This window comes from Eleginops maclovinus, chromosome 17 (assembly GCF_036324505.1).
Source record: "Eleginops maclovinus isolate JMC-PN-2008 ecotype Puerto Natales chromosome 17, JC_Emac_rtc_rv5, whole genome shotgun sequence".
In the NCBI taxonomy this organism is placed as follows: Eukaryota; Metazoa; Chordata; class Actinopteri; order Perciformes; family Eleginopidae; genus Eleginops; species Eleginops maclovinus.
In genome coordinates this window covers 7,780,069-7,802,427 of record NC_086365.1, presented here as the reverse complement: position 1 = coordinate 7,802,427, position 22,359 = coordinate 7,780,069, and the positions used below count along the sequence as shown (strand labels likewise).

General features: G+C 37.4%; 3 protein-coding genes and 1 long non-coding RNA gene across 6 annotated transcripts; 1 reads left to right on the top strand and 3 right to left on the bottom strand.

The window, feature by feature from the left end:
* Positions 1-246: 246 nt before the first annotated feature.
* Positions 247-8,371, bottom strand: tmem243b (transmembrane protein 243, mitochondrial b). Its single transcript, XM_063905252.1, has 5 exons — positions 8,210-8,371; positions 4,874-5,168; positions 4,470-4,520; positions 3,403-3,507; positions 247-2,787 (listed from the first exon to the last, which is right to left on the bottom strand). Exons 2-5 carry the CDS (start codon positions 4,949-4,951, stop codon positions 2,668-2,670), a joined length of 354 nt encoding a protein of 117 aa, XP_063761322.1. The 5' UTR covers positions 4,952-5,168; positions 8,210-8,371; the 3' UTR covers positions 247-2,667.
* Positions 8,372-9,597: 1,226 nt separating this feature from the next.
* Positions 9,598-11,444, bottom strand: meig1 (meiosis/spermiogenesis associated 1). Its single transcript, XM_063905053.1, has 3 exons — positions 11,347-11,444; positions 10,120-10,276; positions 9,598-9,847 (listed from the first exon to the last, which is right to left on the bottom strand). Exons 2-3 carry the CDS (start codon positions 10,264-10,266, stop codon positions 9,719-9,721), a joined length of 276 nt encoding a protein of 91 aa, XP_063761123.1. The 5' UTR covers positions 10,267-10,276; positions 11,347-11,444; the 3' UTR covers positions 9,598-9,718.
* Positions 11,445-11,702: 258 nt separating this feature from the next.
* On the top strand, positions 11,703-17,797 carry dclre1c (DNA cross-link repair 1C, PSO2 homolog (S. cerevisiae)). Of its 2 annotated transcripts, XM_063905052.1 has the most exons (15): positions 11,703-11,939; positions 12,088-12,139; positions 12,496-12,580; positions 12,798-12,857; positions 12,978-13,033; positions 13,252-13,353; positions 13,544-13,616; positions 13,728-13,868; positions 13,989-14,090; positions 14,363-14,499; positions 14,663-14,717; positions 14,915-15,003; positions 15,118-15,215; positions 15,922-16,008; positions 16,115-17,797. In XM_063905052.1, exons 1-15 carry the CDS (start codon positions 11,831-11,833, stop codon positions 16,804-16,806), a joined length of 1,938 nt encoding a protein of 645 aa, XP_063761122.1. In that variant the 5' UTR covers positions 11,703-11,830; the 3' UTR covers positions 16,807-17,797. The 2 variants fall into 2 exon arrangements, with proteins under 2 accessions (XP_063761122.1, XP_063761121.1); XM_063905051.1 differs by lacking the exon at positions 12,088-12,139.
* Positions 17,798-17,908: 111 nt separating this feature from the next.
* On the bottom strand, positions 17,909-21,935 carry LOC134879321 (uncharacterized). Of its 2 annotated transcripts, none has more exons than XR_010167821.1 (6): positions 21,692-21,935; positions 21,208-21,232; positions 20,904-20,948; positions 20,612-20,688; positions 19,845-19,911; positions 17,909-19,403 (listed from the first exon to the last, which is right to left on the bottom strand). It is a non-coding gene; the product is annotated as an uncharacterized LOC134879321 (long non-coding RNA). The 2 variants fall into 2 exon arrangements; XR_010167820.1 differs by having other exon boundaries at positions 21,704-21,935.
* Positions 21,936-22,359: the final 424 nt, after the last annotated feature.

Sequence of the window (22,359 nt, the reverse complement as noted above, 5' to 3'; positions counted from 1 at the left end):
AACTCACTCTGAGCTAGTTCCTTTACAGTATCCATGTCCTGGTTTTGATTGCAAATAGTGGGAATTGGTTTCCACACAAAGTTTATGACCTGTGTCATGACATGTAAATTAAAATGCAAAATTGAAACTGCAGGCCCTTGTTTGCATGTTATTTAAATTCCGAATATCCCCAAAGAGTCTGATGCTCTGCATTTCTTCTGTGTTGCTGTAAACGTCATCACCCAGTGAAAGAACAGCAAAGAGGCAGTCGGTACACAATTATTTATTCCATAAAACAAATGAAATAAATAAAAAAACCTTGGCTTTGACAATCCTAATCTTGTGGTGTGGTCAACTCCTCAGTTTGATAAGCACTAACGTGTTTGTCATTGTAGAAACAAAGCTGGAAAATATGAATAGTATTGATTTATTTCATATTTTTCACTAAAGTATTGAGAGGAACACTTTGTTTCTTATGGTCTTTTCATGGCATTTGTTGACGATGAAATCTTGCTTTAAGATCAACTTTTGACACTTTTCAGACATTTCCTGTGACCAAACATGACACCAGAACTAGTTTTTTGGCAGAAAGTGAGAACCTGTGACTGTCTTTGTTACAGCTGTTTGATTAATATTGAAATCATTTTCTTTAAAGCAATGACAACGATTATCTGGCTTCCAGTTTTCAAATGCGAACATTTGCTGGCCTTCCCTGACAGTAAATCAAATGTCTTTGGGTCCTAGACTTCAGGTTATATTAGGCTTTTAGAAAGTTTGAAAATGTAATTGAAAAAGTGATTTGCCCAAAAATCCACTCAACTTTAGTGCTGAGTTACATTTAGAGACAAAATCTGGCTTTATATCAACTGTTTGCATGTTCAGGGTCACGTCTGTAAATCATAGTGTTCACCTAACCTGCAAAAACCTAAACCAAACCTCTTCATAACACTGGATTTGCTCTGAGCTAAAATACAGAATATATCCATGATTATAATTCTTATTTAGATGCAAAACAAAGAGACAGCGAAATCAAACAGTCAAAATGAAAGCTACTTCTGGAAAAAACCCAGCTCAGATTTGTGAATGGCAGAATGGTTGGTGCAAAATGTAAATGACGGACACATCAATGTGATATAGATACAACTAAATATCTGGTGTAATGTTCAGCTTCAGTGTAAAGCAACAGTATTGTTCCCATTTGTTTTCATTGGTGCTACAGCTGTGTGTGCATGGCTTTGACTAAAGTGTGTACCAATACTTAGTGCAAGGATTGGCAGTGAGTCAGTGTAGTTCAGCATTTCAATTCTAAAAAACTCCTTTTAGCAAAGACTTAAGGTGGAACAAGAATTAAATCCACAGCGATAATCAGATAAGCATTTACAGAGAAAAATAAAACATAGAAAGAGTTGCATATATTTGCCACAGAAGCTGCTTGTGCTATTGCTTTGTTAGCTAGTTTGTTACTAAAGTCTACAGTACTGAATACTGCTGCAGAGTGTTTACATGCTCATCATTCCCTACCTGCTGAAAGGAAAAATCCACCCTGTTAAAATGCATACAATCAGTTTGATAGCAAAAATAAAATAGTCAGTTATGAAGTTATTCACAGATTCAGAGAAAATGAATAATGGCGCATTCAGGTGCTATTCAACTCTAAAACATTGTTGAGGTTTAAATACAATAAATAAAGTGGAAATAATAATCAAACTACTGATTTTACTCTTCAGAATCTGAAGCATAGTTTGTTGACTCACAAATAAAAGCCATTTCTTGGACCATTAATTAAGTAGTAAAGCAATTATCAAACAAACACTTTTAAAGTCTTAGTAGTTATTTGATTGATCTAAATAACCCACTTGTTATGCTGGTTGCTACCCTACACTTAAACATGATAATGTTTTCAGAGTCCATTATTAACACATTCCTTGTTTGAAAGGTTCACCCTTATTGTATTTATACCAACTTAAAACAGTGTACTATAACAATGAGCAGTACAAACTATGGGAGACGTCTTAGCTTGAGCATTTGCACCTTACACTGGCTTTCTTTGACCCTGAATGCACCATTATATCAAAACTTGGCAGCTGATTGGCGTTTAAAGGAACATACATTACATACATGTTGTAGGTTAAGGCCTTTGGGGCCCTTTGCATGTTTAGTAATCCATCCATGATTGTATTTACAATACTTCGACTGTATATTATATCCACTGTTTGAGGGAAAAAAACAACTTTAAAAGATACCAAGTTCAAAATGACAGACGTGATATGACCTACAAAAACAGGATGAAGGGGCAGATTTCTCCTTTAACGGTTGCATCATAATAGCAATCACAATGTATTCCTTCATGAATTTAACTGAGTTATTATGAAAAAGGAATGACACAAATGAGCATGTAAATACACCCTCCAGCAGTGTGTCTCCAGTCAGAGTTTTGACCTCTAACAGTACATGATTTCTACACTGCGTGTGTGGGTGTGTGTGTTCAGCGAATTGTGTTTCAGCACCAACAAGTCTGACAAGTTTTCCTCCCGCTGGAACCATTAGAAGCTTCACTGGTTTTGGTCCAAGTATCTCCAGTTTGCTGCGGGTCAGCTGGGAAAAATTTGATTGAGATCAGTCCTCCTGTCCATGTAGTCCTTCATGTGTCAAGGCCATGTCCTCCTTTCTTCCTCCTCCTCTTCATCTTTACCTGACATCGTGGAAGTAGAGGTTGGCACATAGACACAGCAGCAGGATGGACACCAGCATGTAGTAGATCAGATTCCTGAATTTAGGCTCCAGATCGCCCTGCCGGTACCAGTATATCTGACAAGGAGAAACATGAAAAACATGTATAATGGGAAATGGCTTCAGCAGAAATGTTGTACATCGCTAAGCCACAAAACATTATTTTCAACAGTTTTACAAGAACATTTCAGAAGCAAGGCGGCCACATTGATTATTTAATCAGCAATTATCCTTCACCAAATTAGTTCTAAAAGGATTATTTGATAATAAAGGCTAAAAGGTCTGAAACAGTGAAAGAAATATCTTAAGTTTACCTATTTTGTCCAATCAACAGCCAAAAATCACAAAATGTCCAATAAACTAAAATTATATAAAATAAATACAAAATGACATTTAGAGTATCTGATAAGTTTCAACAGATACAAATAACAAAAATGATTCATCTACTTTATTCAATTTGCTACCGTTTCAGCCCTGATTGCAACCAGTGAAATAACTGAATATTTTATCCGAAAAAAGTACGTTTAGGATTCACTTTCACCGGGTTTCATTTCCATTCAATATCTAGCACAAATCTAAAAGAGCTGTCTTTTTACATTACTTGTATGTGTTTGTATGTACTGAAGTTATCATTTCTACCGGAACTAATGAGCCTTAAAAATGAAAAACAAATAGTAGTCACAGTGTTTTTACCAGCACTATATTGGATCCGCATGCTAATAGGATGCACACGGCAAAGAAGACATTAAGCGGTCGCGGAGGCAACGAGGGGAACACAAAAGAACTGACAATAGTCACCTGCAAGACAAAACAGGACACATGTTAACACAAAGAAGGATCTTAATAATCTTGACAATATGGCTTTTCAAAAGCTTCCAAAACAATAATGAAAAAAAAGCTTTCAGTCACAACATCTGTGGCATCTACAGCTTCATCTATCTAGTAATATTGAAGGACTTTTGAACTTTAAAAGCAGTATATATTTATTCCATAAAAGTGATATGAAACATGTGAAACATCACACATTTAGTTTAACACGATGTATGTTTGAACGCAGCTTCTTTAAAGAATAGCAGACAGCGCTGGAGGTGTGTGAGTGATTTACTACCGACAGTCAGTGTGAAGAAACACTTTTCACGCTGCAGAAGGAGAAGTAAAAACAGATGATTCATTGTTTTAACTGCAAACTCCCCTTCCTCTTACGTCAGCAGCCAAAAATAGATAACCAGATTCCTTTCAGAGACTGGGAAACATGAACAATTGCTCATATCGTTAAATATGTAGATCTCGTGGCGAAGCTTACACTTTAATGCTGAAACTAAAAGTATAAATGAGGAAAATACCTGAAAAATACAGAAAATTGACAATTTACGCAAACCTTAACTTAACTTTAATCAGAATGCATAGGCAATAAATACTAACGTCCGATCAGCTAGAACCAGTTACACCTTACCAAATCTAATGTGAAGTAGAAATAAAAAGCTTAATGCATTCCAACTAGATGCACATGAATTCCCCTTTGCAACTGCATTTCCAAATGTATGGTGCAGTAAAGAAATCATTTTGCACTCTACTATCACCAACAAATTCACTACAGTCATTAAGAATAGATACACATTTTAAAAACTGCTCCAATAAAGTCTATTTTTTAGGATAATTAAGTAAGCTGCTGTAAAATATGTAAACTTTTTGCCATGTGAATATTGCTCTTCAGTATCATAACGACATGCAGAAAAACAGCAAAAATAATGAATACTTACTAAAACAACCAGTGACGTGAACCCCCCCACTGCCAGGTTGATGATTCGATCCTGAAAGGAATCAAAACAATTATCAGATTGGCCCTCTAAGACATTTTTATGATCTGTGTATCTAAAGCCTGATAATATTGTATTCATTAGAGCTCAACATTTGTTCAAACCTGACAGTGAGAGACACAGACAGGGCAGGGAAGCCAGAAGAAAACAGATACAAATTAAATGTATTATTATTATTAGCATTATTAATAATCGTTACACACTACTGAAAATATTGTATTGTCATTTTTATTGTATGTATGTTTATTGTACAATGTGCAAATGTTTACTTAAACCCGGGGTTAAGTAAAGTAAGTCTGGTGATTCTGAAGGTAAACATTTATAAGGCACTTCCTCCAGGCTCCTACCCGTGCCGAGGTCTCCCCGAACAGAGGCCTGTTGTCCTGGCCGCTGGTGCCGTACGTCCTGGTGCTGAAGTCATCCATGGCCGGCTCTGCAGGCACCAAACCCTCTGCAGCGCCCCCCCACCTCTCTGCACCCTCCCTCCCTCTCAGCAGCGCCTCCTCTTGGGGGTCCCGGGCCAGTGCTGCATGCTTGCTAGCTAACAAGCTAGCCTCCGGCTGTGTCCTGCTGCTGGGCGTCAGCAGAGTGGGTTTGACATCGGTGAGAGACTCTGATCCTCAGGTTGGTGAAACTTTCTATCTGTGGCACAAAATCACAACAGGAAATGTTTACAAAGGGTGCACTGCACAATCAGGCACGGAAAACTCCCTCTCCCCATCATCAGGGTGTCCTGCAACATCCTGCTTTTCATTATTTAGTTTTATTATTTCTGGCAAAGCAATAAAGAGTTCAAAAAAATCACATGCTGATGATAGCACAGATGCACGGAAGTTAAGTTTATGAGTCTCACATAAAATGTAATCTCAACTTCCTTCGTTATTCCACAACACCAAAATGTATTGGGTTTTTATATTTGTTTCAGTTTCTTATTATTTATTTTTTTCACTGCAGGATTTGATCGTTTACTTCCACAATCGCTGTGTGATTTTAAAATGCTGAAACAATAATTCAATTAATCAAGGATTTTATCAGAGGACATTTTTATATACAGCACTATTGCAAATGATTCAGTTAATAACGTTATTGAAAAGCAAAACGCTGTTTCCTGCTTCTTAAAATGCAAAGGTTTGAAGCTTTTCTCAGTTTTATATCATTCCACATGTATTTCATTTTGGACTGTTGGTCGCAAATAACAAGACTTTTGAGAAGTCTGTTTTCACCATCTGTGGTGACAAAAATGTTTTTATGTTTAAGAAGTTTCATAAACATTTAGTAGATTCTTTGTAAAAATCGAAATAAAGTTTTAGTATCACTAAACTAGCGTTAAAAAATAAATAATATATATATAAACCATTTCTTTAAGAGAAGAAATGGTGGCACTGTAGTTTCCTTTCTGTGGAAGATAACCCTGATGATAAAAAAGACTTTTAATGCAGCTAATCAGCTTCACTTCCTCTTTTTTCAGGTGCGATAACAACCGCAAGTCAGTTCCATCTTACAGAAGAACAGCAAGATGATGATAGCGGTTTGAAAGAGGAAGCTGAAATCAAAACAAAGTTGAACTTCATAAGGATTCAGCTATAATGTAAAAATATACTCTTCTGTTCAACAGTGCAATCACAGTTATTTACTGCAATTATCAATATTATGTGAATCTCTGTGTTGGTGATTTCCTTAGGTAATTTCTCGCCACAAGCTCCAGATTAGCAGAACAAAAGTAGATTTCCTCAACTTTTTCAAAGAGTGATCTTTAAACCTTCACTTTACTTTTTGTATTTCATGATAGTTAATATATTTAAAAATAGTATGTCCTGCACTGCCTTATATCGCAGTGTATCGATCGAATGTTGGATTTATAAAAATAGATTTTATACCAGAACAACATGCAGTGGATGTAAAGGTACTTTTTCTACCCTGAGCTTCCTCTCATGCCCACAACAACACTACTTATAATATTATAGTATTTGTTTCTAAAAGTTTTTCCAACAAGTATTGAAGAGGCCAGGGGAAAAACCACGAGGCATTTCACTTTGAGCCCTAGTTTAAAGCGATACATTTGTGAAACAAGCTGTAACATATTGCTATTAATTTAGATGTTATATGTCCCAACTTCCCGGAGAAACGTTAAGTTTCTTTGTCTGATCACAGAAACAGGGAAACATGATTAGAGGAGATATGGACTACCACACTTGCTAATGCTAATACATTGTTTAGTTTGACACAACCTCTTTATGCAGGGTTAAACACCCACTTTCTCAAAGATGTTAGCAGCGGTTGCTTTCTTTCTGGGTCAGAAGGCAGCAGGAAAGGAAATAAAACCCTTGCACAGCTTTCTCAGCAGAAACAACCCACAGTGGAAAACAACAGCTTCGTTAGAAACCAGCATAAACCTGGCCTGAAGCTACATTCCTCCAGAGCCTTGTGATTCACTAGGCTTCTTAAACAGAAAACCCACGACTTAACTGAGCTAGAAAGAAAAATATTTAGTTCATGTGTGGGCTGATAGTACCTACATAAAACCGTGAGACTTTATAAATACCAATCAATAAGTTAGCTATTTTCTAACAGGTGTGTATCAGCTATCAAGGCACATTTATTTGTGCATTTAGGTAAGCTTTATATTGGTTTTGTCAACAAGCTACTACAAGATCACCAAAATCTGAACATGTCTGAATTTCATTGAATGAATTTCATTATTGATATATGTGGGGATTGTATGCTTGAAAAATGACATTTCAAAAGTATTACAATGCCATTAACAAGTTCAGAGAAATGTCTCAGAAACCAAAACAGATATTACTAACTGATTAATCAACTTTTCTCAACAGCTTACAACTAATTCCAATAAATTACTAAATAAAATTGGATGAATTTGTGTTCAAAATGAGATGTAATTAATACGAATTAGAGATAAGATAATTTGATGACTTTGCAGCTTGAGATTTGTATAGATTGTTAGAGAGTTTTCCGAAGACTTGCAGGTTTACGGGTATAGGGTGTGTTTGGCATGTGATTCAAACAGTTTTGCAGTAAGTAATAATGATAATACAATTGGTCAATTCACATATTATCCATAAACAGGGTGCAGTAACAGTCGGTACTAAGCACCGCAAAGAAAAAGGGTACTAATAGAAGGTTATATGAGAAAATATAGATTAGTAAATTAACGTTAAAGGAGATATTGTACTGCTCCAGTCATAACACTATTAGCATTTACTAACTATTAGCGTTAGTTGCATTAACACACAACTGAACACAATTTATGTGACAGCTACCAATTATAGTAGCAATTGTCTTGATTAGTAAATAGCTCACCTTGCTAGCAATAGGTAAGAAAATATATTCAACTTTAACCTAAACGCTTGTTAGCCGTGTAAATTATAGCCAAATGGCAACCTAAGCGATGGTTACGGTTAAGTGAATAGAATAAACCGAAAATACATCATATGAAGCCATTAATCCTACAAATCAGGTAGGCTATAAAATACCGACTATGAACGACAACCTTAAGGCTACCTTCTGTAGTGTTAGCTAACTTGAGCTTTACCCGTTACGAGGCCAACTCTAAAGCAGGTAGCTAACAATGCTAAGCTAACCTCCAAGAACTACATTGAAAATAAAACATTTAGAAGAAGCTGTGAGCCAATGTTTCTACTATTTTACTTTACTGGCTCGCTTACCTTACAGCCTCCTTGTTGACTCCGCTGGGAACATAACTTCAGATAATAGGGTCGAGTATAAATTAAAGGGAATAAGCCCGGTAGCTTCAGTTCAAGCTGTTAAAGGCGAGTTTACTGTTGAGCCGACAGAACGTGTAAGGCAGGTTCACTGACGCAGCTCGCCAAACTTCATTCAGAAAGTAACCTATTTATGCAGGGGATGCTACTATGCTAAATGACTCAAAAATAACAGTTTTTCTGTACAAAAACCACTGCATTTAGCCCAAGAAAATGAGTATATCATCAAAAAGAAGAATTATAACATAGTTAAATCATAACATTAAGAGCCAGATATTTTGTTTACTTTATTCATACAATTGTACAGAAAACATTAAATTGTCAAAATCCTGAAGGGAGTTTGGTAGGCGGATGTGTGACCCCATTCATGGTGTTTTAGTTCAAACAAATGTTTTCTTAGAATACAAAAGTTAACAGTTAACAATACATCCAGTTAACAGTATTGTTTCTTGGGCCTTAAAAGTGCCCTGGTGAACTTTAAAAGAGAAAGATATGAATTTGAATGATTATTGAATCATTGATTTTAGTTATGAATAGAATTTAATGCAAGTAATGTCATTTTGCATTTCTCACCTGACTTGGGGTGAAGGTCTGTCTGGTGCAGCAGGGTACAGTCACTTCAAATGGTATATTTCTCTTTGCAACACAACAGGGTAAACTATCTTTCTAATTACAGGTTAATAAAGCATACATTTCTCATTATCCATGCCGCTAAGCAATATTGATGTGGGGAAGAAAAAAACTCAAATCTGGGAGCAATGGGGGCTCTCTGCGTAATCTCACCCCTCACGAGCATCACATGAGGAGAATGTGACAGGCCTAGTGTTTAATCCCAGCAAAATAAAACATCACATTTGTAAACAGGTCATGCATGAGTGGGCATGACATCCCTCCTCATTAAACCCTGTAACCTAATATACTGTAGTAAGAAAAACATGTTTGTTGCTGTAATAATGTCATTTTAACTGAAGGCATGAAATTGATTGCATTAAAAGTAAAAATCCTACACAAAGTTTAAACTACTAACATGCCTTATTTTTTTAACTATTCAGAAACAACTGCAACACCAGGATAACTTAAAAATGTGATGTTTATAAATTAAGAAATTATCCTTTAAAGGACCATAAACACAGATTAAGCCCACATTGTTCCACCTCGTCGTCTTTTAAACTATTGTCATATACTGCAAGTAAGTAGGCAGCGACCTAGAGGTCTTTGAAGTGAAGTATGGATTCAGTAAAACCAAACAAGAGGAATATCATTCAACAAACAAAATTCACTGGTCCAAGAAAACAATCACCCACCAAGATGACTACAAAAAAACGCTCATGTGCTGTTTAAAAAATATTTTATTTAAAAACAGAGGTCATCTTCTTCTTTGGTCCTGTGTATCTGAGAAATATTCTGTGTCAACAGGCTATATTATTATACTGATGGAGGCCAGACCACCTTTTAATATGCATAAACTTTGACTTTGTTGACATCACGGTCCTCACATTCCCTTTTCTTGCTGTAGTAATAAAATGTGTTGTCTCGACGTTGGAGCTTCTTCACGAAGCCGGACTCTGGCCACCTGTCAACCTGGGACAGAGAAAAAAACAGACAAGGAGGATTTTTTTTAACATCTTCGAACATTTATTATTTTACTGGAACTCCTGGATTCTCTAATATTTTGTTGCAATTAAAAGGAAAGAATACACCGCTAACAAGTCTTTTTTTGACCATGAAAACGAATTAGAATTATATTACTCATTACTGTCAAATAAGGAGAACATAACCTCATATAAACAAATATAATTCAATAGAAAAAGTATTATGCCATTAAATGTACACATTCAGAACCTAATACTTACCAAGGTCCCTTGTTTGACTTGCAGGTACTCCAGTTCATCTCTGTAGCCTGCCTGCTGGAATCTGAAAAGGTTTTCTACCTCTGAGGTCCATCCTTTGGCTCGGCTCATGGACTTTGGTTTGGAGTTGTTATCAGTAGTAAAGGACATGGTGATGATGCTGGAAGATGTTACACAAATGCACAAGCTATTACATTTCTGGTACACAGAGACAAATATTGCTTTATAATTGGGTCACAAATGACTCAACAGAACTTAATTGACATATGCCTAGCTTTGCTTAACTGGGAGATGCACACCAACCTATCTTTGCTCAATGGATCGAAGTCATAGTAGGCCTAATGTACTTTCTTAAATAATTAGATAGGTAAAATACCAATTGAGGGGCTCCAAAACGGACCCAATAGAGTATTGAATATGTAGTTACACAATAAATATGTGATAGCTCAGCTTCCCTTTTGTGAAATCTTTTTTTATGTATTGTATGTTAAAAAAAAAAAGTGTCATTCTGTTCTATCCTGTTTATTCTTTAAGTATGTCAGTCACTATATAATACAGCATTGTAAAAACACAATACAAAATAAACGAGGTAAAATTATAAATAAAAATCAGTAAATGTTTAAATGCAGCAGTAGATTACCATAACCTTTGAGTTATATTTCTTTACCTCATGGCTGACTGGTTTTATTGGATTAACACGAAAACAAACATGTATCTAGGGATTAGGACTACTCCAAGAAAAATACATATGATGCTAATTTCTTCTTTTTTCTTTTTAAATAAGCAAAACCACGTGTTGGATCAACAATGCACAAGAGTTTAAATATTTATTTAAGATGTGGAGGCTAACTAGACTAGATCTTACGGGAGACAGATGGCAGACGGAACTGACGCATTTTGTCAGTTAGACTGTGAGTGGCTCAAAAAGGGGACATTTCAGAAAAACAAGTGATGCTTTCAGTATTACAATGTGTGCCGAATTTAAGACTTCACACTAAGCATTGCGGAATATTTTTTAAAAAGTTAATTTTGTTCCCGCCTTTAAATATATGCAGTGTTTCTTTAAAATAAAACTTTCTCGAATAGAGTTTCGTGGATTATTGTCAACAAAGACTGTGACCTCTGCTTTTTTATACCGTCAACTAAAAATATCTTACATTCTCATACACAAACATTTACATCCATTACCTACAATTATTTGATTTAAAACACTGATAACTGTTTACTTACATTTGTTTGGAAAATGAGTTTCTCTCAGACGTCAGTTAGCATGAGGTGATATTTATTAGCTTCTCTTTGGTTGCCTGGTTACCGTGAAGTTTCTTCTTCTGTGTTGGAGGACAGAAAACCAACAGCTTCCAGGAGATGGCGCCAAACCATAACAATAGTTCAGCATCAAAACAATACATAAACGGACTATTCTGAGCCAGTTTGGGTGTATTTATTAAAATGCTATTTCTTACAAAGTGAAGAGTGTGTTAACAAAGGTGTGATCAATGGTTGATGGTCAAGAAGAAAACGTGAGTATAAACGGACACTAGATGGCGGTAATATTGACAAAATGCACTTGAATCGTTAAACAAAGAAACGACGAAGAAGAACTGAAATTGGTAGGCGGGACATCCACAAGATATGACAGTAAAATATGCTCTCTCCGCTGGGAATAACATTGCATTCATTTCGCTAAATACCATTAAAACACTTAGGCATAAACATGAGTTCATTTGCGGGTCGAATGAAAGAGTATCCTACCATTTCTTTGGACCGATTCGACCGGGAGAACCTACATGCCCGGGCATATTTCCTCTCCCACTGCCACAAAGGTGAGCCTGCAGACAGCTATCATCACAAACCATCAGTGTTTAAAGAAAGTTTGGATTAAAATGGATTATTCATTAAGACCTATAACACTATATTGCTCGTTGTTGTTGTTGTTGTTGTTGTTGTTTATCCGTATGATGTTATCGACAGATCATATGAAAGGACTAAAAGGACCAATACTGAGGAGAAAACTGCAGTTCAGGTGAATTTCACTTGCAAAGAAAACTGTTATTTACCTTTTTTAGAAAACGCTTCTTTGTTTTTATTAAAGTACTGTAGTTAAGTAGATTTTTAGATATGTGTACTTACTTCAGTATTTCAATTTTCTGCACTTTATTCTTCTAATCCACAAAAATGTTGTACTTTGTTGCGTTATTGATAATTTGAGTCGTTTTGGTCTTTGGCAGGGAAATCACAAACTACATGGCTCGAGAATAAATAAACAATTCCAACAAACGAATTATTTAGACACTTAACTCATTTAAACTAAACGGGGGAGATATCATTTATATATTTTTAATATTTTGCCACATTATTGTTTTCTCTCTTCGTGTATAGTCGTACAGTTAGGCTTTACTGCTCCTTCGTGACCAAAGAGCTTCTGCTGAACAATCCCAAGTACGCTTTTTGGGAGGAATACATTGTAAGTTCCTTTTATCCTCTCATTTTCATTGTGTATTCATGTAATGATTATTACATCTTGTGATATCAGTTTTTCTACCTCAGTTGATTCTGTGTGATGAAGAATCATTTTTGCCTTTTACACAACACCTTTCATGTCTTGTGGTTGCTTTGCTTTCTTCTCTGTTTCCATGCATTTTTTTAAATCGTTTTTTCTCCTGGTGAATTATATGTTTTAGGTTGCATTAGAGCTAGAGAGCCCAACTCAGATTTCTCTGGTTGATGAGGCATCTGGAGAGGTAAAAACTGAGGATTGTTTGAGTAGTCAATCCAGCCACACATGTAGATTTAAAATCATAATTTTAAGTGTTTCCCTATTTTGTTTTCTGTAACTGTCTTTGTTGGTGTTCATTTGACAGAAAGAAGAGATTGTGGTCACCTTGCTCCCTGCAGGACACTGTCCCGGCTCTGTTATGTAAGTCGAACCTTTCTTGGACTTTAAGACAGTTGTCTGATTTGAATAATAAAGATGAAAAGTAGTTGCCCACAAAGCCTGAGAAAGGGGCTCCCATGTGCTTTTGAAAACAGGAGACGGATAGGAGTTTGCAAGTGGCAATACATCAAATATAGAAAATGTTTTAGTTTTTTGTTTGGTTTAGTCTTTTTAGTCTGAAATTGTGTGTATGTTTGCAGGTTCCTGTTTGAGGGATCTCAGGGAAACGTGTTGTATACAGGAGACTTCAGGTTTGCAGCTGGAGATGTGTCAAGAATGGAACATCTGCACTCTGGCAGCAGGTCAGTCCTGATGAACTTCTTCATAAGTTTCTCAAAAGTAACAGGGAGATCAAGACAGTAAAAGTTTTGGAATTGGATAATGGCTTCATAAAAATGTCACCTAAACCCCTTCTTCAGACACTATCCCCCTCTTCTTTGTCACATTTGCCTTATCACACTTAGTGAGTGATGCTGTTCTTTCATGTTTCAGAGTGAAGGATATTCAGACCATTTATCTGGACTCCACTTTCTATGACCCACGATTTTACCAGATTCCCACTCGGGTAAGTTTCTGGGATGGTCTCTTGCTATGAAGTACAAAGAGGAGTTGTTGATAAAACCCATAAGAACACTAACAATGGTTAGTATTGATTTTTAAATGTATTTGTGTGCAGGAGTTCTGTCTGGACGGTATCTCAGAGCTTGTTAGAAACTGGATCAGTCAGAGCGCTTACCATGTTGTGTGGCTCAATTGTAAAGCTGCGTATGGATATGAATACCTTTTTACCAACCTGGGAGAGGAGTTCAACACACAGGTAAAAGAAACCTGGTTTTGTTTTCCATGTGCTTCTATGCACAAATCAATACATGCAGGTGTGGCCCTCTCATGCTGCAACACCATTATATGTTTGCATATTTATTTTGTTTACTCTCAGATCCATGTCAAAAGTTTAGAGATGTTCAAGAAGATGCCGGAAATCCTGAGCTACGTGACCACTGACCGCAGGACGCAGATCCATGCCTGTCGACACCCTAAGGTCCCACTTTATGTCTCTCATACACACACACACATTGGTGCTAATAAAAAAACAGACAACAGCTAACAGATAAGGGCATGTATTAGTATATTAGTACATGTAGCATCAATAAAACCCATAAGACAAAAACTCTCATTGCATGCCATTCATTTTGGATTTTATTTTGGAAAGCTATTGTCTCAGCATTGAAAACGTATAATCCTGTGTCAGCGTCATTTCTATTGCTTTATCTTTGTGTGTTTGTTTGTTTGTTTGTTTGTATGTGTGTGTAGGCTGAGGAGTTTTTCCAGGGCAGCCGGCTGCCGTGTGGCTGCACAGCATCTGACGGGACCCCTCTTCGCATTATCAGCATCAAACCATCCACCATGTGGTTCGGAGAGAGGACGAGGAAAACCAACGTTATCATAAAGTAAGAGAAACGACAGATTCTCCAGGATGTTTGCTCAAGTACAAACACTTTTCATGATCTGGTTACATTAACATTTTAGCAGTCACTGAAGAAAAAAATTCATTATAAATCACAATACGTTTTGTTTATGGACGCTAAACATGGATTATGTTGTTTATTCCAGAACAGGAGCAAGTTCCTTCCGAGCGTGCTTCAGTTTCCATTCCTCCTACTTAGAGGTACTACATATAGATATCATTCTTTGCACTTGTACAGTTGTATTATGTCAGAAATGTACAATTTAATGTAAATTATATTGTTTTGCTTTTTTATTAAGAGAGATAGCGCTTTTCATTTCATTTTTTTATAAATGGGTTATATCTGTTAATTTTCTCCTTTGAAATAATAAAAAGTTCTTGTTCCTCTCTGATATCAGCTGAAAGATTTCCTGTCCTACCTCCAGCCTTTCAACATCTACCCCAGTGTCATCCCTCTTGGTCGCACACTCACTGAGGTTACACAGATGTGAGTGAAGATTTCAACCTGTAAACAGAACAAACTTATTTTAAGATGTGTTGTAAAAGTCTGAGTTGTCCTTGCCATTTGCCAGACCCTCGTTGACACTTTGTTTTTGAACAGGTTGATGCTGATGTGCAGGAACCAGACGGATCAAGCAGCAACAGTATACAAACCTCTGGGAGCCCTCAAACGTTGCATTGTGAAGCAACCTACATATGGTGAGAGACACACACACTTTGATGTACAGTATATAACCACAACAGGTGCTCTGCAAAAAAGGGGACATTTGTAACAGTCTCCTTACCTCAATGCTGGTTCACAGTATGTGGAAATTGATATATGAATCGTTGCTTCGTGTAAGCTAGCTGAATGTTTGGGAGGTCTTTTCATTCTTTTCATCTGCAAATATGTTGTCCTTTTTTATCACTGTTTATTCTTTCAAAAAACAAACCACAAAGAAAATTAGGAGCATTTGACAGATACCAGGTTACATCTTTGAAGATGTTTCCCCCAACAGAACCCCGACCCTTTTTCCTTTTTGACGCCTGAAGCCCAGTTACAGTGACTGCTCTTTGGTAAACACGCCGGCCCAATGAATGCATGTCTGGGCCCTTTGTGTGCATGTGTGTGTTTCGGGCCTGTGTGTGTGTGTGTGTGTGTGTGTGTGTGTGTGTGTGTGTGTGTGTGTGTGTGTGTGTGTGTGTGTGTGTGTGTGTGTGTGTGTGTGTGTGTGTGTAAAAAATAACAAAATAATTTAAAACAAAAAACTGAATCTCTTATGAAACTCTTTCTTTTGGTACAGCACATTATTTTCCAAAAATATTCTAAGGAGAAGGGATGACTTGCCGGCAGATAATGCGCAAAACAAACACACTCGTCACTATCTGTAATTCGAGTTTTGAGTGTGTGTTCTTCACTGTTTAGATTCTGACAGCGATGAGAAGCTGTTTGACGGCCTGGATATCGCACCAGTAAGGAAGAAGATGGCACTGAACCAAGAAATAAAAAATGGTGCATAATTATTTTAACCTATTAATTTCAAATGTTTATTAAAATGTTTATTTAATTTAAAGGATTTATTCTTAACAAATGTTTATTGTTTATTTGTAATTCTTAGTGAAAGCTCTTCAGGAAACGGCACCCCCTGTGCCTGTAGAGGAGTCTTTTCCTTTGACAGTCACAGACACGCAGTCGGTTTCACGCAACTACGCAGACTGCACAGAGTCCAATGATGAAGAGGAAGAGGAGGAGGAGGAAGAGGAGGATAAAAAACTGTCTCAGGATGAGGTGGAAATGATGATAAAGGAAGCGGAGAACATTGAGGTTGCAGGCTCCTCAAATCCTCCGAAATGGGAGGATTTCTTCACCACGGAGACGCTTCCTGACAGCCAGAACAGCCTCAGCAGCCAATTACAATCCTGCTGCTCTGTCCCCAGCCCCTCCCCTTCCAAAATGACGGGCTCACAGACCCCAGATCTGTTCAGTGAGGAAGAGGAAACCCCGGATAATGACGAAAACTTCAGTCTGACCCTCTCCGCCTCGCTGTCAAACCATTCCTCCCAGAACCAGGACTCGTATTTCCCCGACACACTGATCCTCCATCCTGGGCAACACGGAGACTCCAGGATAAATACTCAGGAGAAGGAGAGCAACGAGGAGCTCTCAGCGTCTCAGGCGTCGTCGGACTTCGATATTCCCTGCACGCCTGAGTCAAAAATGCCTCATCCTGATGAACTGTCGCAGCTGTACAGGAAGCTGGCATCAGGAGAGGAAGTGGTCATCAGAAAGGGAAGTCAGGGCTCCATGTGAAGGTTTTTGGTGAGCCGCCTTCCCTCTACTCATCCACGCTGCAGGATTTCAGTTTGTTAAACACTTAATGCCTTTCTATAATACCACACAAGCCTAACATTCCTCTGCCACTTCAGTGGAACCTCCAAACCTCACACACCTCAGTTTTTAAAACAATGCACAGTTCACTTCTGCCCTACATTCATTATTGCACCTGTGACTTTCCCTTTTTCGTTGACAGATTGTGTTTCATTATTTTAAAGACTTCTTTATGGCAAAGTGGATGACGTTCTGTATCCAAGCCAAACGTTTTCAGTTTCTTAAACCAGATTAAATGTTTTTTAATTCAACAGATTAAATGTATACTAATAAAAACATTTGAATATGCAACCTTGAGAGAAATAACACAATATATATTTGGGATGTATTCTGCAAAGCAATTTTGTTAAAGATAGTTAAAGTTTCTATAATGTGAATTGTAACCAGTATATTTAACAAGTGGGGAATTCTACTTCCCATTTAACAACTGTATATACACTGCCCGGCCAAAATAAAGGTCACAAGCCTGTGGGGGGCAGTGCTATGATCTGGGGTTGCTGCAGTTGGTCTGCTCTAGGTTCAGCAACGTTATGTGCCCAAAGAATGAGGTCAGCTGACTACCTGAATATACTGAAGGACCAGGTTATTCCATCAATGGATTTTTTCTTCCCTGATGGCACGGGCATGTTCCAAGATGACAATGCCAGGGTCCATCAGGCTCACAATATGAAGGAGTGGTTCAGGGAGCATGAGACATCACTTTCACACATGGATTGGCCACCACAGAGTCCAGAGCTGAACCCGATTGAGAATCTTTGGGATGTGCTGGAGAAGACTTTGCGCAGTGGTCCGAATCTCCCGTCATCAATACGAGATCTTGGAGAAAACTTAATGCAAGACAGAAATAAGTGTTGTGACTTTGCAGAAGTGTGAGGTTAAAGCGATTGTTCAATAAACCATTGTCCTCCCTTTATCCTGGCGGTAGTATTATCTATTTGTCTTTTACATTTGATTTGAATCAAAAATCCACAAAAGTATCAGTTTATTAAAAACAAAACCAAAAGAGAAACAGCTTTTATGGGAGTTAATTTACTTTCTTACAGCTTATACCATCTCAAACACTTTTTACGACACAGAAACAAAGAAGCTTCTTTCATTTTTGTGCAGAAATGCCACAACAGCATCACAAGACAAGATTACTATTGGGAGTTTTTTACATGAACTCAAATACAATAAATGTGTTCTATACAACAGCAGATGAGGATTGATGTCGAGAGAAGGAGGAATAATAAGTCATTTTAAAAAGCTCTATTCTCTGAATTTCTTACTAACTAAAATTGCGTTGAAGTACAACCTGAACACTTTTGAGTTTGCTTGCAGATTGTAGTTTATTTGGGTGGATTTTAACAGACTTAAAAAAAATAATACATTTGCATTATTTCTTTGTTCAAACTGTTCAATGATCAAATTGAGAAACATCAGAGCCAGTGTCTTGAATGTGTGTGAAATAATGTGCTTACTTTTAGCAACTTCCTAAGAAACCAACAGGTGTTTTCCTTGGGAGAGCAGGGGCAGCACAGGTGAGTTCAACTCCAGCACAAATGTTAAAGGACAGCAGAACATTCATACAGCTTTCATTTTGTGTAAATGCCCAAAGGAGAGAAGATTTTCTGACGTCCTCTCACAGCAAGAGCCACTTACTGTGCTGTTTGAGTCCTGGAGACGCCAAGAGACTGCACGTTATCATGTCAAACAAAACAAGCTACACGTGAGTACTAACCGTTGATCCTGCCTGCGTTACTATGGTATACTCTGAAGATCAACAGCTCACTAATATACATTTATATTTTCTAAAAAGGCTCAAGTCATTTTATTGAATAATGGTCAATAGTGCTTTTGTTGGGGACTATTTTCAGCAGCAAATGATTCCACATTGGATTGAAGCAAGCTGTCAAAATAAAGTGTGTGTTCATCCTAATGAAGGTACATGCCAACCAGTGCTACAGGGTGGCTCATCAATGTGGTTTGAAAAGTTATTGACAACAATAGAGCTGTTTGGCACATAAGAAGATATGCCAGGATTTGGATTCACTGACACCAGCTTTGGCTGTTGATAGGTTTTATTGAGCGAATATAACCAAACGTATCCTTATTTATGTTTAAAATGTAGTCTTACTACATATTTGGATTAACTTAGTATTACTTCCCCAACGACAAGAAGAGTAACCACTGCTTCTGCCTCTGGCCTCTTGTAACAGCTGCTGGTGTTTCATTCAGCAGATATACAACAAGCCAATAAGGTCAAAAGAAGTGGAGCCAACTATCTATGCACCTTCATATGTTCAAACTGCAAACCGTCCCTGTTTTATGAGTCCATCTGCTTCCAAAAAAAGCAGAAAAGTCTTTAAGCAGTTTGTTTTTTACAGCAACTAAACCAGGAGGAGCTGATCCCAGTAAAGTCCTCACGGAGGACGAAGCAGCGAGAGAAGATGAGAGCTGCTCCTCATCACTCGGTGAGTTTCTGATGGCAAACTGAAGGCCGGCTGCAGGGTTTCCTCTTCTATTTTTTCTCCCTCTTTCTGTTCACAGAGAGGCATAAAGAACACCAGCAGGATTAATTTCAATGGATTTATTTTAGTGGTCAAAAATGAAACAAAAGCAAATTAGAGTGCAGGTAATATAAGATAGAACTTTATCCTGAAGGATTAAAAGAGAGCAAATGTATATATGGGAACAGTTTGTGGTGAACGGAATGAATTTGCTTAAAATACAATCAAAATACCAAATGACTTTGTTATTACCTATTATAGGGAAATGATCAATTGTGGATCCTTAAATAAGCAAAAAAACTGGCACGGTCCTTTAAATGCTGATGTGGCATTAAAGCTCTCACTAATGAGAAAAAGAAAAACTGGAGGTCGACACACACACACACACACACACACACACACACACACACACACACACACACACACACACACACACACACACACACACACTCTGAAGCAAAGCGCACACACCTGACTCTTCATTAAAATCAGAATCCGTCCCTCCACAGCGGCCTCCTGAGGGACAACAAGTCGTGCTCTGTGGAGGACAGTTTCATTAATTAACACAACCATCAAGCATTCTGTTAAATGCACGGGAAGCACTCACAAAACGAAAGATTGAAATAAATCCCTGGACGACTTTACAGCGTTATATGAAAATTGTCGTTAATAACAATTGAATGCATGTACAGCATTAAAACTATATATTAAATGTATACAGAGGTAATGTGTATGTATTTGTATGTACATACATATATGTAAAAGAAAAACAAACACGTGCCGACTGTGAAGTGGTCGTCATGTGTTTTCTGTCTCCCATGCTCTCATGACCCTGGAGACTCAACAGGAAATTGAAGCTGTGTGTGTTTGTGTGTGTGTGTGTGTGTGTGTGCGTACAAGTATGTGTGTTTTTTGGAATTAGATATGTAGTATACTGTCACGTAAGCATGTTGCCTTCAACTCATTTTTAAATCTAATCTAATATTTTGAATATAAACACAACCAAGACTATCCTATTCAAACACTAAAGGCAATACCTTTACATTTCCCCTCTGATAAGTGGCTGACTATCATTTCAACGTGCCACATAAAAAGGAATCATTTTGGGTTCTTGCATGAGGCCCAATGCCATTTTTCTTTCACATTTGAATTAGCGTCTTATCTCTGAAGGACTTTGTTGACATTTTGGATCCTTAAAATTCTTTTAATGATTTTGTTTGTGTGTGTGTGTCTTTTACCTCTGAGTGATCCGATCTCTATTGTAGGGATGTCGCTCAGGTCTGTAGGAAAACCCACATACACACCTCCATAGTTCCTACACACACACACACACACACACACACACACACACACACACACACACACACACACACACACACACACACACACACACACACACACACACACACACACACACACACACACACACAGATTCAATGTTCTTAATGTTAATGCAAAATATACTTCATATAATCCATTCGTAATAAATGTATAAAACATGTGACATAAGACTTCTCTTCAATGACTCACTTCCGTTTTTCATCTTCTGGCACAGACCCTTCTAATCTGTCAACACTAACACACACACACACACACACACAAACACACACACACACACACACAAACACACACACACAAACACACACACACACACACACACACACACACACACACACACACACACACACACACACACACACACACACACACACACACACACACACATTGAATATGTTAATGGAAACTTCAGAGAAAGGTCAAACAACAGACATGTTTTAAAATCCTAATGTGGTTTTTAAAAGTGTGTGTTTATGTGTGTGTTAAATGAACTTACACCTTTGATGACGACTCGACGTGCCCTGAAGTTTCAAACAGACAGATATATAAAATGACTGTTTGATATTTGTTTTCACAGTATTTTAAATGTACATTTAGACCTGTTACTCTGCTATCATCTACCTCTGTTATTGTTATGCATTGAATATTACACAACATATAATATATCAGCCATCATGCCTTTAAGACCATAATGTAACAGAAAAACGTACCTAAATAACTTAAGTTCAACTAACGAGGGAGAAGGGAGGTTTTAGATGTGTTATAGTGTCTGCAATCTTCTCTTGAATAGCAAAAAGACACATTATTGAAATTATATCCGTATTCATGTTTTATTTTTTCACAGTTTTTATTGAAAAGCACTTTGTAACTTTGTTTGAGTATCAGAATCTTTTCAAAGATGGTCTATAAAATGATTATTATGTCTTATATGCTATTAGATAAACACCATTTTAAATATTAAAGCACAGACGTCCTCTCACATTGTTTCTGACCTGCAGTGCTGCTGCTGCTGCTGCTGCTGCTGCTGCTGTTCTTGCTGGCTGGTGAGGAATTTCCACATCCCATGTCTCACCTGAGTGTATAATCCCACAGAGGAAGAAACAAATGAAAGGAAAAGAATTAAAGAACGAAACAGGTACAAACAAATAACGAGGAATCAGGTCCTTTTTGTGTTTCCCTTTTTTCCTTTCCTCTCTCCACTCTGTACTGAACTCACAGCATGGAAGAAGGATTAAAATGACGGCAAGAAGAAAGAGGAGGAGGGGAAGAGAGAGAAAGGAAACTGCGAGAAGTGTGTTCACCCCTGCTGTTGAGGGAGTGTGTGTTTTAGGTCTCGCGCTTTGACATCCCTGCACAATTTAAAGATGTAGAATGAAGTCCGCTATTAATTTAATATCTGCAGCTTGCCCTGAAAACATGAAAGGTTAATTGAGTGGGATTAAAGGTTTTCTTTTTTAGTTTTTTAAAAGATGCTGTACAGCTAGAAACAGTCAAAGAAAACCAAACTTCAGCCTATGGATTTAAAAGTTAAATATCGTACCTTGTAAAGAGTGTAAGAATATAAATAAAAAATAAAATTGACAAATTGTAGCAAAGTCTTGAATATACCAGACATACTAAAAACATAAATATTATGAGGTATGTAGTT